The 16,246-nt window shown below is 53.2% G+C and overlaps 1 protein-coding gene across 2 annotated transcripts in view; it reads right to left on the bottom strand.

Annotated features, from left to right (window-relative positions):
* Positions 1-145: 145 nt before the first annotated feature.
* The window catches only part of AXIN1 (axin 1), a 76,660-nt gene continuing 60,559 nt past the window's right edge, over positions 146-16,246 (bottom strand). Inside the window, exons 6-10 of one of the 2 annotated variants that reach the window (XM_056336752.1) lie at positions 14,024-14,577; positions 11,423-11,599; positions 9,965-10,210; positions 2,839-3,006; positions 146-2,058 (exon numbers count right to left, since the gene is read on the bottom strand). In XM_056336752.1, the coding sequence (XP_056192727.1) occupies positions 1,932-2,058; positions 2,839-3,006; positions 9,965-10,210; positions 11,423-11,599; positions 14,024-14,577 (1,272 nt within the window). In that variant the 3' untranslated portion in view covers positions 146-1,931. The remainder of the gene's footprint in view (positions 2,059-2,838; positions 3,007-9,964; positions 10,211-11,422; positions 11,600-14,023; positions 14,578-16,246) is intronic. The other variant, XM_056336753.1, reaches the window with a different exon arrangement.

The raw sequence follows: 16,246 nt of genomic DNA, 5'->3' as shown, positions 1-16,246 counted from the left end.
CCACCCCTCCAGGGAGCCCACTGCTGCCCCAGCCACGCCATGGGTCCCAGCCCTTGGCCTGACCTGCCCCATCCTCCGGTAGTCCCAGCTGGCTGCTGGGCACCTGGGCATCTGCTCCGCAGGGAAGGAAGAATGCAGCAGGCAGTGGGACGTGGGGTTTTATTTCATTTTATCCAAGTACCTTTGAAAAGATCATTGTACAAGTCAGCACATGAAAATGCAGAGGAGACGTTGCCGGGGCTGCGCGGTCGCTATACATATTTACAGGGGACCCCCTGAGAAAAAAAGGGGGAGATGGAAATCCCAGGCATGGTAACAACCTCACCAGACACACCACCATCAGAACTCACAAAAACCAGGGAAGAAAACCCTTTGTAACGCTGTTCCCAGGCTGAAAACGATTGTGGATTTTGCTGGACTTCACGTAGTGTATAGGCAAGTCACAGAACCGTGTTTTAAAGGCACTCGGTGACATATACAACAGGCTCAGTCGCATCCCAGCGCAGTGCCGCAGGGTCCCAGCAGCTCCAACACGTTGCTGCGGCCAAGAGCAGCACCAGGCAGGGCGAGCACCGATGTGGAAGCCCCCCTGGCTTTGAGGGCTGCCCTGGTTTCTGCAGGTGGGTGAGGGCTGGTCTCTGAAGGAGCCGGCACAGAGCCATGGCCATGCCGGAGCACGGCAGAGCCCGGGCTGGGGGATGGGCAGGACCGAGGGCAGAGTAGTGGGAGCACCAGCGCAGCCCCCAGCTTTCTTGCATCCGAGTAAGCCCAGGAGTCTTCCCACGGTGCTGGCTGCCCTGCTGCTGGGTGACCTGGCCCCACGCCAGCCCCACAAACTGGCATCAACAACCCCCCGCTCTCGGCAGTGGGCTGCAGTGCCCTCATGCTGCTTTCCCTGAGACACAGAAGCTGACAAAAGACACAGGACTCACAAAAAGTAATTTTTGGTCTTCAGCTTTAGTGTCTGATCAGTTCTGACCCCTGTTATGTTTCTCCTAAAAAAGAGTCCCCCGACCAAAGCTGGAGCTTGGCACCAGGGGCCTGGGCATGTCTGTGCCGGGCACATGGGTGCCAGCCCTCTGCAGAACTGCAGCCCATCCTGGGAAGCAAACCCTTCTCCAGGGGCACCCAGGGTGGGGGACAAGCGCGCGGGCCATGGGATGCCAGCACCCTGACTGCTGCCCCGGCTCCGAGCTGGTCATCACATTGCGGGAAGCCCCCAGACCTGGGAGCTGGCTCCGACCCTTCTATCCCTCTGGGATTTACTCGGTCACAAGAAAGCTCAGGAGGAAAAAAAATACCATCCTACCATGTCCAGCAGCTGAGACTGCCAGGGAGGCGAGAGACCGACTCCTTCCGAATGGCTCAATAATCTTCCGAGGTGAGCTGGGACCACAGCCCCTCCGGAGCAAGGCCACCCCTTCCAGCCGGTGGGGAGCGGCTCTGCCTGGCAGCGCTCCGAAGCCATCCACGCCGGGGGGCCGGGGCAGGGTGCCGGGAACGCGAGGAGCAGGTGGTCTGATGGATGGCTGTACACTTTGGGCGAGTTCTGCAGTACCTGTATGTTCTACATTTACATAAGAGCACTGTGACATTGGAAATATTTTCCTTTTATTACAATATATCAAAAATATGCAGCTTTAGTAAACAAGGTCATATTACACTTTCTAATGCACTGTACAATGCTACATTACACTTATATTCGGTATGGAGAGGGAGCCCAGGCTCCCACTGGCAGGTTCGTGGGGGTGAAATGGCATCCACCGGCAATCCAGAGCTTGCCCAGGTCTGTGCCGGAGCCGGCTGCCACCCTCCGCCCTGGGCTCGCCCAGTGCCCGTGGCAGTAGCCCTGCCAACGTCTGCCCCAGGCCTTCTCCTCCGGTCCCAGAGTCTTTCACAGTCCTGTCCTCACGCCTCGGAAGCCCTGAAGCCTAGTCAATCTTTTCCACCTTCCCGATGATCTTCTCTTCGAAGATGGGCAGGATGGTGTCATCCTCCCGCACCTCCTCGAAGACCACACCACAGTCGAACTCATCACTCACTTTCTTAAAGTAATACCTGAAAAACCAGGAACACGGGGGCACAGAGGGGAAAAAAAAAAAGCAAGCAGGTGAATGGTCACAGGGGCACCACAGTCCCCAAACCTAGGCATGGCCATGGGGGCAACTGGGGCTGTGCTTCTGCCCCTGCCCTCACTCAGGGAGCAAAGGAGTGGTCAGGACCTGTGCTAGCATGTTCAGGAGCTCCAGCCCTGAGCCCAAGCCCATTCACAGCTCTCCCAAAAGTAGCGGCTGAGGCACCTCTATTAGTGGAGCATTTCCAGGCAGGCTCCCCCATGGAAGCTCCTGCCTGGAAGAGGGAACCTGGAGAGCTACATGCCCTGAGCCTGGCTGCTTTGGGACTCCGGCAGGACCCAGCCTCCCTGCCCGCACTGGAGGAAACTCTGAGAGGAGCTGGAACAGCTCTGGAAGTCAGAGGGTTCCCCCACAGCATCAATGAGCACTGGCTGATGCTGCTCAGCCCAGGACCCTGCAGGGCTGCTCAGCAGCTTCTGCTGAAGGTGCAAACTCTGACGCGGGGCATTTCTGCTAACAACCCCAATCTCCCTCATCCCTGTAAGCTGCCTCCTCAACAACCAATGCGCCTTGGCCATGCTGCCACATCCCCACCGCAGCATGCCCTGTGGGAGCCCTCCTGAAAGGCTCCAGGAGCGCCCCCAATCTGCCACCTTGCTCCTTCACCTTGGTGGGGGGAACACCGCTGTGCCCTGGCAGCAGCATCTGCCAGGGGTTGCTGACAGTCTGCTGGCACCACAACACACACGGGAGCAGCCCTTACCTGTAGTTCCCTTTCTTGGTCAGCAGCTCCTTGAACTGTCCCAGTGTCACCACGCGCCCTTTGACGAGAGTGCGGTAAGGGATGGGCTCTCCACAGAAGTAGTAAGCAACCACAATGTTCTCACACGGCTGAGACGCACCGCTGCCTGGTCTCTTCTGGGGCTTCAACCTGCCGTGCAAAAATACAAACGACCTGCTGAGTATCAGCCCATGGTGCTCAGCACCATTGCTGCTGCTGGGTGCCCTTCTGGGTACGCAGCTGCCCATGCAAGAGGTGTGGTCAGGTCCCACCAGAGGTGGTAGAAACGGGCCAGAGGAAATGCAGTGTGGTCCCTGAGCATCCTTTGCTCTGGCCACCAGCTCTCTTGGCATGCAGCCACACACCTGCGTGGTGAAAGAGTGAACAGCACTGGGAAAGGCTGGAAGGGGCCCAACCACAGCTACAAGGAGGGCACAGGTTCTAGCTCAGCCCCTTCACACTGAAGAAACCCACCCCGAGGCTTTGAGAGGTCATGGCCCTTCCCACAGTACCACTGGCTCAGGGAGACACTGGTAAGCTCTGGGCAAGGCTGAGCATCCCCGGCCGACGGCAGCAGACCCAGGTCACCATCAGCACACTCCTGGTGTGCACCAAGCACACAGGGCCAGAAACACGCGTGGGGATGATAATGGACACACCGCTCACACGGCCTGGGATTATGGCTGCCATGGCCACAATAGCTCAGCATGGCTTTCTGCTAACCTACATCTGCAGGGCTGTGCAGACAGGACTGCTCCTGCTCCCCACGGCTCCCCTGGGCACTTCTCCCACTGTAGATAGAGGTCGGAGGGGATGGAGCTCCCAGCGGGGCATGCCCCGCAGGCTTCACTGCCTATCCTGTCTGTGCAGGGTGGCAAGGCAGTTGCCAGCTCCAAAACCCCAGTGACTTTAAATTTCCTGTGTTTTTGCAACTCTCAGAATGTTGGTCTGGTCTCTGCTTCCAGCCCACACACCAGGGTTCTGCTATGTGGGACCAAAAGCATCAGCCCAGTCCTAACCCCATCTTCAGAGGCAGACAAAAGCAGCAATAATAAAACTCTGGGTACTTTGCCTTTCTGAAAGACCTTTCATCTGGGGTGCCGTAAATGCTGCACAAACATCAGAGCAGCCTACACAAATTGGTAACTTGGCATGTGTGGTATAAGCCAGAGGCAGCCTTCCCTTTCAAAGTCACATAAAACAAATTTGGCAGCTTAAAAAAATTATTTTAAAAGTATGGTGGATAAAAAAGATGATTTTGTATTTACATGACTGGAAAGTTGCTATAAAAAACAGAATTCGCCAAGCAGATGAGGTAATCGCCGTTTTGGAAATGACTCCGACCTTAACCTTTAAACACTGGCTTGCAGGCAGCGTGCCTTTTTAATGGCATGCCCACATAAACATTGGCATTGCAAACCAAGACCAGACACAATCTTTTCACCGCTTTCTACAAGCAAGAGAGGTCTAAAGTTCAACTGAACGACCTTCCTGGTGCCTGCTCTGCCTGGGAGACCTTGGGAGAAGATGCAGCATCCTGAGAGGCAAGGGTCCACCCCGGTGCCAGCAGAGCTCTCGGAGCTTCTCCCATCCCCATATCAAAGCACAGGATGCCCTTTAGCTAGAAAAACATTAAGGAATTGAGTCATCCTTGGGAAAAAACCCCACGACATTTAAAGTAAAAATGGGTCATAAATTCAGGCAAATTCTGTGAACCCTGCAAGCCAGAAGTTAATTGAAGGGGTTTGGAAAACCTCAAAGTCCCTGAGCTTCTCTTAATCCTGCTAGGAACAAGTCATGACTAAGAGAGCTACTGTGTGCCTGGGGACCTGGGGACACAGCGACATGCTCTGCGCAGGCAGCAAAGCCGGTTCCCCCAGGGCTGCCGTTCTTTGCCTGGGGAGATGGAAAAGATGCCGCTTAGCTCAGCCTGGCAGGAGCAAGAGGGGGACCATGCTGGTGGCCGGCAGCGTCCTTCCTCCTCCTCCTGCCACTGTGTAGTTCAGCCCTGAAAGGCTGTTGCTGAACGTGCTCAGCCTGGCTCCAGGGCTCACCTCTTCCCAGAGCAGAGATGTGCCTGAAAATGATGCCCAAAAGCAGAAACTCTGCACTGCTTCACAGAGCTAGAGTTCTAAACAACCTCCATGGCTTTGGATGCCCCTGCTTGTGCTATAAATCATAGAATCACAGAATGGTTTGGGTTGGAGGAGATCTTAAAGATCACCCAGTCCCAGCCCCCTGCCACGGGCAGGGACACCTCCCACCAGCCCAGGTTGCTCCCAGCCCCGTCCAGCCTGGCCTTGGACATGCCGGGGATGGGGCACCCACAGCTGCTCTGGGCAGCCTGGGCCAGCGCCTCAGCACCCTCACAGTGCGGAATTTCTTTTTTCTCTCTCATTTAAATCTACCCTCTTTCAGTTTAAAGCCATTCCCCCCTGTCCTGCAGTCTGTCCTCAGCTTTCTTGTAAGCCCCCTTTAGGCGCTGGCAGGCTGCTGTAAGGTTTCCCGGGAGCCTTCTCTTCTCCAGGCTGAACCACCCCAGCTCTCTCAGCCTGTTTGCACAGCAGAGGGGCTCCAGCCTCTGAGCATCTTTGTGGCCTCCTCTGGACTCGCTCCAACAGGTCCATGTCCTTCTTATGCTGGGGGCCCCGAGCTGGACGCAGCGCTGCAGGTGGGGTCTCACAGCAGTGGAGCAGAGAGGGAGAATCACCTCCTCGACCTGCTGGCCACGCTGCTGGTGATGCAGCCCAGGGTGTGGTTGACTTTCTGGGCCACAGGTGCACATTGTCGGGTCATGTTGAGCTTGTCAACCAACACCCCCAAAGTCCTTCTCCTCAGGGCTGCTCTCCATCCATTCTCCACCCAGCCCGTATTTGTGCCTGGCACTGCCCCGGCCCACGTGCAGGACACAATCCATCAGGCACAATTTGCCCTTGGTGAAGCCATGCTGGCTGTGAGCAATAACCTTATTTTCCACGTGCCTTAGCATAGTTTCCAGGAAGATCTACTCCATGATCTTGCCAGACACAGAGGTGAGATTGACAGGCCTGTAGCTGCCCGGGTCTTTTTTTCCCTTTTTAAAAATGGGGGTTGTGTTTCCCCTTTTTCAGTCCATGGGAACTTCAAACTGCCACAACTTCTCAAATACGACAGACAGTGGCTTAGCAACTTCATTCACCAGTTCCCTCAGGACCTGCAGATGCATCTCATCAAGGCTCATGGACTTGTGCAGCTTCAGGTTCCTTAGATGACCTTGAACCAGATCTTCACCTATGGTGGGTGGTTCTTCATTCTCCCAGTCCCTGCCTTTGCCTTCGGTGACTTGGGCAGTGGCTGGAGCACTTGCCAGTAAAGACCAAGGCAAAAAAGTCACAGAGTACCTCAGCATTCTCCGTGTCCCAGGTAGCCAGGTCTCCTGCTTCCTTCTGGAGAGGGTTCACAGTTTCCCTAGGCTTCCTGTTATCACCAACGTACTTACAGAAGCTTTTTCTGTTGCCCTCCATGTTCCTGGCCAGATACAATTCTATCAGGGCTTCAGCTTGCCTAACCTGGTCCCTGGCTGCTCGGACAATTCCTATGTATTCCTCCCAGGCTAACTGTCCTCCAGTCACAGCAGCCATCCCACCGCATCTCCGTGATGCCAATAAGGTTGCAGCCCTGCAGGCATGCGCACATCTCTAACTCCTCTTATTCATTCCCCATGCTACGTGCAGTCTCACAGAGGCTTTCAAGCTGGGCCCCCGATGCTGACTTCCCGGCTGGAGTGGCTGGAATTCCTCTGTGGTGCTCTTCAGATGCTCTCCTGCTGCCCTGCCATCCCTCTCCAGGCTCTGGGCATCTCTTGCTGGCACTGGCATCGAACTTGTAGGAGTGGGATGGACTGAGGTTCCCCTCTACTGGCAACTTTAGTTTAAAGCTCTCTTCACCGGCTTGCCAAGCCTGGGACCAAAGATGCTTTTCCCTTTCCCTAACAGATGGACCCCGCCAGCCCCCAGACGACCAGGTTTCTCAAAGCGAATCCCACAGTCGAACCGCTGCTTGTGGCACCAGTCCCATAACCATCTGCTGATTTGCCAGATTCGAGTGGCCCTTCCAAACCCCTTCCCTTTGACTGGGAGGACTGATGGAAAAACTACCTGTGCTCCAGAGTCCCTGCCCACTGCTCCCAGGAGCAGAATACACACACATCCCAAACTGCAGCCACTGATCTCTAGCAGGCTAAAGCAGAGCTGATCAATACAGAATCACTGAAATGTAATTTTCCAAGAGCTCATCTCAGGAGAATGAGACAACACAACTGTCTCTGCTTCCGTCATTGCCAAGAGTTCTCCTGGGACCATGGCTTACTCAAGCAGGCTACCAGACCACCTCTGAGCCCTGCCTCATTAAAGCTTCCACCTGCACCCATCGCCTCGGTGGCAGTGTGACCCAGAAACACAGCCAGGTACCACCACCCTGCCTTTCTGGGATCACCTCCCTTTGCTGCATTTGTCACAAGCACAAAATGTTATCCAGTAAGGAAATGGCAGCGCGCATCAGACTTATCGCATCTGCTTTCCAGTCCTGATTTCTTTAGCCATAAAGCCCAGTGGTGCTGTGACAAGAAAGCTGAGTCTAGGTTACAGCACCAATCCAACCTTGCTGCGACGCAGAGATGAAGTGCCCAGCTCACTCCAACTCAGCCCTGGGGCTGGGGTGTTTTGGAAAGCCTGAAATGCACCCAGCAGATGTTACCTTGGGAGGTGTCCCCAGCCATATTTCTGCTGGGTGCAGAATTTCTGCCACATTTTTCTGCTCCTCTTCCAGGCTTGGCCCAACCCCATTAATTCCAAACTGAGATCACACCAACACTGCTTGCAAAAATCTTTTCGCTGAAGGGCTATACCAATTACTTTATCCAGCTGCAAACATAAGTGAACTGTGACACTGAGATACAGAAAATGACTCAAAACCTGGCTGTACATGGAAGAAGCATGATGGTCACTGGGACACCAATGCTGGGCATACTGGATCTCCTTCAGTACTGGACATTTAATCCTGCATTGCTTGCTAGCAGCAGCCAGGTAACTATCTCAACGTCCCTCCAAATGTTGTGGTATAGGGAGAGAAAGGCTTTTTCTGCAGTAGAAGTGTGGTTTCTGGAAGAATATTTGTGATTCCCAGCACAGGCACTGCAGGCGCCTCCTTTATTTCTAGCAGGGCGGTGCTGGGGGGGAGTGGGGCTGCTGGCACCCCAGCCAGGGCAGCAGGCAGCTAGCTGGGGAAGGCTGTGCTGGAGGAGGGTGGTTGGTGAGCCGGGTAACCGTGCTGGCGAGGTCAGCTTGGCCATACAAAGCTGGCACGCTGCACTCTCCTCCTGCAGGCAGCTCAAGCCGGTGCCCCAAGGACACCTCCAGGCTCACCTCCACCTCTGCTGCCGTCGGCACTGTGCTTGCCCAAGGCTGCCAACAAACCTGCGACACCAGCTCCCTTTTCCCAGAGCTCTTCAAAGCTCCCGACTGAAATAAATGGTGTTTACACATAGCTCCCCGCTCTGTTTCTCCTTTGCTCTCAGGAGAGCTGTGGGGTCTATTTTCAGGGAGACCTCTGTGCTAACCATAGCAGGAGCTCTCCAACAAGCTGCTAGCTCAGGCATGCTTCAAGCTAGAGCACCCAATCCTGTCAAAATCCAGCAGAGAGTTTTCAATATCCAGAAACCTTTGGTTCCCTGGGGACCGCTGCACTCATTCCTGCCTGCTACTGGACATAGGCACATTTGCTTTTCCTGAGCAGTTCCCTGCCAGTGAACACGGCTCCCTGGTTTTCCATGCCTGGGGCAGGTCAGGGGGATCCTTGCACCACCGGGAGAAGAGCCAGACCTCATGGAGTGGCAGCGAAGGCAGAGCAGCCCAGCCCTGGGACTGCTCAGCCTTCCTCTCGCTGGTCTGCCTGGCATTTACCACAATGCCATGAGGTTTCTACAAAAGCTACACTTACAACACATGCCAAATTATTATTAAGAGTATTAATTGCATATGCATATAGCATATGTTGGTGTTTCCAAAGTGTGTATCTGCATCTAGACATTTCTGGGGAAGGTGCATGAATTTAATATGACTATAAGTGACTTTTACTAATAAACCCTATCCGATTACATCAACTGAAAGGTAGATCGAATAAACTTGGCTTACCCTGACTTGGAAGAGCCCTCTAATTACCTGGCTTTCAATCAATACTCTGACATAAATACGCAGAAGTCTGCTACATGGTCACTGCAAGCAAAAATAATTGGAGCTCGGCAATTAAGAGTTTCTTTTTTAAATTACATTTTTGTTTGTAAGAGTCAGACTGCAAAGTTTCAAGTTTTTGGAAGACAGCTATAAGGCTGTGAAAGGTTTTTAATGGACAAAGTGCTTTTAGCTGTTAACAGTAATTATCTAGCACTTCCAAAATGCTTTTAATCTGGGAGCTCCATGTCACTTGCAAATAATGTTCCCCGAAAGAGAACACAGGAGCAGGAGAATGAGCTCCACAACAGGCATTAAGCTGAGTCACAAAAAGATGCATGGCCATGCAGCAAGTCAGTGCTGCTGCAGCAGGACTACAGTGCAGTGCTCTCATCCAGATGCCACGAGCAAACTTTTTCAGAAGCCTGGGGGAGATAAAGAGCAAATACATATGCTTCTACTGCACTCAATTCTGTTGCGTCCTGCTGAATTCTCCTCCTGCACCAAGCTTTGAAATCATCGTTAGTGTGAATTAATGGACAGTCAGCAAGTACCAGGGGAGGGAGCTCTCCCGTACCAAGTACCAAGCCCCTTCTACGCAGGCTTCCCCAGCCCAGCTCCTCCTCAAGCTCTCAGCAGCCTCTTCCACACCCTGCCAGGAGCGTTTCCAGCCTCTCCATCCACAAACCACTAGCCCAAGCCCTCAAAATGGGTTTTGGCATTCGCACCAGCGTGTCAGAGGGACTGAGGCAGATTTCTCTGACCCCCCTGCATGTGCCTCAACCCAGTTGGTGCTGGGAGCTGGAGACCAGAGCAGAGGACATGGACATCTCCTTCAGCTGCCCACCTTCAGGGCAGTCTCCCCCTTGCCTCCCACACACAGTCAGACCCCATCAACATACCTTTGTTTAAGGGGGAGTTTTCCAGCCCTTTTTTCCTCCTCCTCCAACCTCCTGCGAGCTTCTTCCAGCTGGGTGAGAGGGTTGGGGGCTGGATTGGGCGGCATGGTAGGATCTTGGATGAAGGGATGAGAAGGCTGGACGATGTTTCGGAGCTGGGCACTGACCCATGGATGCACTGCAACAGGCCGTTCAATGGAGAGGGGTCGGACCATATCATGGGACAGCTGCTTCTTAGCACCTGAAGAGCTACACACAAACACAAAGGTTTTACATGGACCACTGAGTCACTTTGCACAGGCACAGAGTCACTCCTAAATGAACCTACAGCTTCTGCAGCTGGACATGGGCACCACTGGGAAGCTCCTTACAGCACGGCTTCCAAGGGAGAGGGGAGCACCATCCGCGCCTAGAGAACATTTCAGGACAGCAAGTCCTGAGACAGGGTGAGCAACCCAACCCTGACACAAAGCCCACAAATCTGTTTAAGGGCTCTCATCAAGTCCACAACACCTGAAAATAAATCCAGCAAAAGGCAGCTCGACCATTTGTGACATTCCCCCACAAGATGCCCTCCCATGTGCTGACAATGTTCCCAGTCTGGGAGCTTCTCCATGAGCTGCTGGTTGGCCTCTCCAGGGAAGGGGATGCTGCAGAGATGTGCTCATTCTTCCCCAGCTCTGGTGGCAGAACCTGCCTGCCTGACTTCATGGTGGCCTGGCACTGCCCATGGCCCTGGCACTTGGCCCCAGCTGCCTGCAGTGCAACCTGCCCTGGCCTCTACCATCAAGCAAGAGAAGAAACCACCAGCAGTTTCACCACTGAGCCTCCAGCACAGCTGTGTCAAAGGGGATGAGAGACTCCAGATCCCTCTCATCAACACCCCGCACATGCCGTTATTTTGCCAGACTGACCAGACAGGGATTAAGGATCGGTGCCTACAGGAGATGTTTGACAACAGAGAAACTCCCAAGGCAGCCATGTCCTTGGCTCCACTCCAGGCAGGTGGGGCCATCCCAGAGGATGCTCCCCACAAGCCAAAATGCTGGGCAACTCTGAGCTGTGCTAAACTGCTTACTCGGGACCAACGGCTAAAGCACAGCAGGTCTGACATTTCTATCAGCACCTTGCAGGAGTAACAGGCATTTACATACAAGCAAATGCTTAAAGGAAAAATACTGCCTACTGTGTGCCGCGTTCTCCACCTTGGAACCATAGCAGCAATTAGTGAGATTCCCCTGGGGCTGCAACCTCCCCCGTGACCAGAAGTCATCCTTCAGAAAAAACAGCCCTTACAGCCCTCGAGCAATTCTCAGTCTCCAAAGGGTCTAAACCCTTGTGCCTGGTGGATTCTCATCTTTCCAAGATCTCCAGAAACAAGGCAGACTGCCCAGACACACAGGCCTTGTGCAGGGGATGCAATACAACAGCGTGAAGCCCCCTTGCTCTGCCAGCCCTTACCCATGGTTTGTTTTCCTATGCCTGCTGATCTCCTTCTCTCCTTCTATGATCCACTGAAGGATCTTCTGGTTTCTCTCCACGTCTTCAGGAGATCCTGGCATCTCATAGTTGGCACCATCACTTTTCCCTGAATCGGTCTTCTTAACATTTCTTTTTGAGAGCAGACTTGCTTTCCCACTGCAAGAACAAAGCTTGAGACATTAGCGCTTTGCCTAAGCCAAACCACCGCAGACCATGGCAGAGGATGGACACGTCTATCTCCAGACACCTTCAGCCCTGCTAGGGTCTGGTGCTCCTGCAGTACAGATGTGGCCCTGGCTGCCTTCCACAGCCTCCTGGCTCTACCATAGCTCAAACCAACTGTGCCACAGTTGAGGCTAAGAGTAAGACTGGCTAGACCTAAGCACAGCAAGCTTCTCCATCCAGCCACCTGTGGGGAAAGGGAGCTTCTCCTCTGGGCAAACAAATCATGACAATGTGGCAAGAAGATCCGCCACACGAAGGGTTGTGTTAAACCCCCAGCTCTTTGCTCAGAGCAGGAGGTTCATCCTGGTGCTGCAATCTGTTGGCTGACTCTCCACACCAGACCACTGCTTAAAACCTGGGTCCTCCCCATCAGCCCCAGATTCACCGATACCCCAAACTGCTGATCTGCCATACCCAGCATTTGTTTCTCACCCCGACTTGAACCACGGCTTCACACCATGGTGGAAGATCACATCTAGTGGGGTGGGCTGCCCTCTGCAGGCTCTCGTGCACTGGGAAGCCCAGCTACCTCAAACACTGTAGCCAGATGGACACCAGGCAGAAGGTGACACTCTGGCTATGCTTATGGCTGCAGCAAAGGTTCCTACAGAAACCCCGCCACTCCTTGCCCACACGCATGCCCATGTGAGCAGCACAGCAGCCCCACACTCACGAGGCCATGCAGAATTCACCCGTGCTGGCCTGTTGCTGCCACAGCCTGTGAATTTCATGGGACCCCCATTGTCCTAATCACCCACCTGCTTTACTCCATAGGACCTCCCTACTTCTGCTTCTGCGTGCTCACCAACACGCACAGGAAAAATAACTTCAACACCATAGAGGACCACCAGGCCCTCAGGCAGCTTTGCTGACATTTTTTTTTTAAAAAAAATCTGGAGAGGGATTGCTGAAGATCTACAAAGGCAGGGCAAACTGACAACTTCTCTGCTTCTCCCCACGTATGGACTAGTGGGCATTAAATGAAATTCTCCAGCAGCAGGTTCAGTGTGAACAAAACCCCCAAAAAAAGTCCTTTCCTGCAGCTTGTAATCAATGCAGACACGGCTGCAGGAGGCTGGGGGGCCAGCAACCCCGATGGGTTCAACAAGGAGCCAGACGAGCCACTGCAAGAGACTGCTGGCTGCCAAACAAGATTGTTCGGATATAACCTCGTCTTGTGAAGCTCCTAACCTGCGGACTGTCAGGAACTGTGAGTATGTACCAGAGGAAGGACAACTCTGAATGTGCCCTCTTATAATCCCCTTAAATAGATGCTGTAGTCAGTGCTAGAGAGAAGTCCTGTATCTAGACAGGGCTTTGGCTTGACACAGCATGGTCACGCTCATGCTCTGTTGAAGCACTAACAGCCCTTTCCCTATGGAAACTGGGCAGATTTAAGTGATTCTCCCTCTCTGGAGAGCAGTTTGCTTCAGCTGCCTCTGCATTCTGCCCCCCTGCTCTGAACGCCGGTCCTGCCTGCTGCAGACCCAGCCTCCTGCCTTCACTAAATATCAGACCCCTGGTACGCTGCAAAGCAACATACCTGCACCCACAGCCCTGGGGAGCCAGCCACGCTCAGGGCGAGCACAGCCCTCCCCTGTGGCTGCTGCATCACCATCCCTCACCCCAGACAGCCCCGAGCTCCGCCGCCACCTCTGCAGTCATCCAGTAAAAGCACTAGCAAAACCCACAGCAGTGGAGAAGGAGCTTCGTCCTGTCCCCTCAGCAGGGAGGGGATGGAGGAATTCAAACAGCCAAGGAAAGATGGGCAAAAGCCCGTAAGGCAGCAAAATGTCTCTTCTGAGCACTAACTACCCCAGAGAACATCCCCTTGGGACAGGATGCTACGGCAACACCGCAGTGTCTGTTGTTTTGTTAGGAAGAGAAAGGAGCCCTTCTGGTGAATGGGTTAGGCCTTGCAGTAAGGAGGGCTGTTTTGTCCTCTCACAAACACGTTAGGGGACTGGTTTCTGTCACCCAGACCCTGAGACACAACCCTATACTTAGCAGCTCCTGAGGCATGGGGAAGTAGACCGGCATCTGCAATTTCTAAACACCTCCACTGCCTTAAGGAGCAGAAAACCTACTTTACAACCAAGGCCGTTAAAAATCCAGGTTAGAGGGTGTCTTTCAGCACCAGATCTCAGAGTGAAAAGGGGTCTATAAGGGTTATCAGGGGACATATCTATTTCTGGAGGGGAAGAGCAGTGGGAGGCCCCCAAACCATGTCCCACCATAGACTTTCACAAGAAAATGTGGTTCAGCCACTGTTTCACCAATGCTACAGCCTGTTTATGAAGAAGTCCTACAGAAGCCACGGCTCTGGGACTCCTGTTGGGTGTCGCCTTGACTCACCTGTAGCCTAAAGAGTCCATGGGGACAGGGGCCATGCCCAAGTTTTCAGTGTAGTTTCGTGACTTTGTTGCATAGTTATGTGAATCTACATTCCAAGCAAAGCTGTTCTGCACTCGCTGCGTGGCCTCGGCCTCAATCTGCTCTTTTGGTTTCATCACGCTGTGGTGATGGATGTGGTGGTAGATGTGTTTATGGTGGTATAAGTTAGCTGCATCCAGTTTCATTCCTGATTTTGTTGCGTGCTTGCCGTGCCCTGGAGGAATTGTTCCTAGTGTCCCTGACAGCTTTCCTAAGTGGCCACTTTCTGGGGACCGTGGCTTAGGAGAGTGGCGGCCAGGTCCTGGAGACTGGCAGCCCGGTGTTTTCATCACGCGTTGTACGTGTTCATCGAGGATGCTTTCCGGGTTTTCTTCATGGGCATCTCTCATCTGCATCCCAGCACAGCCCATCTCAGAGTAACGAGGAGCAAAGTGATGAAAGGCTTGGGCGGAAGGCATCTTGTGGCTAATGACTGAGGGACCAGAAGAGATATCTGCATCCTCACCTTCTTCTTCCTGCAAGAAACCGGGGACAATCAGAGAATGACAGCAGAGTGGTGAAAGGCGTCCCTGGTCCCACCTCCTGCTCACAGCAGGACTGCTGCCAACCCTTGAGTCAGGCCTGCCTTAGTCCAGCCAGATCTTGAAACCCTTCAAGGTGGAGATCCACAGCCCCTCTGGAGACCTGCCCCAGACCGTGCCACCCTCCTGCAGAAAGCTTCCTAACCCAACCCTGTGCAGTCCTGCTGCTACCGAGCAGAGCTGCTCAGGCCTCTGCACCTGCTTTTTGAGCCACCATTAGCAAGGGTCTCCATGCATTACCCAAAGAGACTGAGGCAACCTCTGACAGGCAGCCCACGCATCACAACCAGGCTTTACAGATGCAGCTTTCTGACTAGCGCAACAACTCAATCGGATTTATGAGTGGGCAGAACCTTATTCAAACGCTCCCTAAGCCCCTTGAAGGTGTTCTGTAACAACCAGCAGCCAAGACACACCATACCACACCATTCCTGTGACTTCCTGCGAGAATTTGGTAAAGCACCATCAAAACCCATCAGACAAAGTCCGAAGCTACAGGATATGCAGCCAAACAGTTCCTGAGTCCCCTGGTTCTCACCTGAATGACTATTTTGCAAGGCAAAGACAACAGCGGGCTTGTAACAGGAGGGAGCAACTTAAAGTCAACAGCAGCACAAATGGGTTTGAAAATCAAACACCGATTTCTCTCGAGCATGCTAAGGCTGGAGTGAAACATTTCATGCAGATAAAGAAATGGGTTGGAACTAACTGCTTGTTCTTGTAGTTCACAATGGTCTAGGATACCCTGCTAGCGACTCTTTAAGTTCTTGCCAGGAAGAACAAAACTCCTCCATGCTGACAGCCACGGTTTTGATGTTGACAAACTACTTTACGCTCCAACATAAACTCAGATATTTATGAAGTTTCTTTATTGGAAGTCGGGTTTCCTATTTTTTTTTAATTACATAAGTAGGATTCCACTGAGTCCTTTAATGCTGCTCTCTTTTCCTCCTTTGGCACAGTAAAGAAATCAGTTGCAGCACAGATAAAACGCATCTGCTAGAAAACACTGACTCCCATCAACTTCGCCTGTCAGATGTCATCATCCATCACTTGCTAACCAGCTTCAAAGTTGCAGCTGCCAACCACACAGCAAGAAAGCAAATAACAGACTTCCTCCCAGTGTCACACCTGGGGGTTTAAAGCTGAAGCAGGGACAATGCCAGGCTTTGGAAGTGCCAAGGGCGTGGGCGCTGCAAGCCTGGGGGTGTGACATGATGCCCACATCTGGAGGGCCCACCACACCACTTTCTACCAAATTGCTTTGAAGAACTTCAGAGGCACCTTTCATCTACAGCCACAACGCTGCGGCCTGCCAACTGCCATCCCTGGGCACCCAGGTCAGGGACAAGTAAAGATGAAGCGTGTGCTGACCAAACCCCTGCCACCGGGGTAAGCATTTATTAGCAGTTCATGAAAACCCAATGATACGCTCAGCACTTGTGAGGCTTTTAGAGCTGGTACCTACTTTCTGGAAAACTCTTGGCTTTAAACGCCAACTAATGTGCAGGAGAAGACCTGACCCTAGCACAGATCTCTGAGGAATGGCAGCGTGTCCTTTCTGCTCGGAGCCCAGAGCTCCGGCAGTGCTGTCACACTGGAG

Source organism: Falco biarmicus, chromosome 4 (assembly GCF_023638135.1).
Source record: "Falco biarmicus isolate bFalBia1 chromosome 4, bFalBia1.pri, whole genome shotgun sequence".
NCBI lineage: Eukaryota > Metazoa > Chordata > Aves > Falconiformes > Falconidae > Falco > Falco biarmicus.
This window is presented reverse-complemented; position numbering and strand designations above follow the sequence as displayed.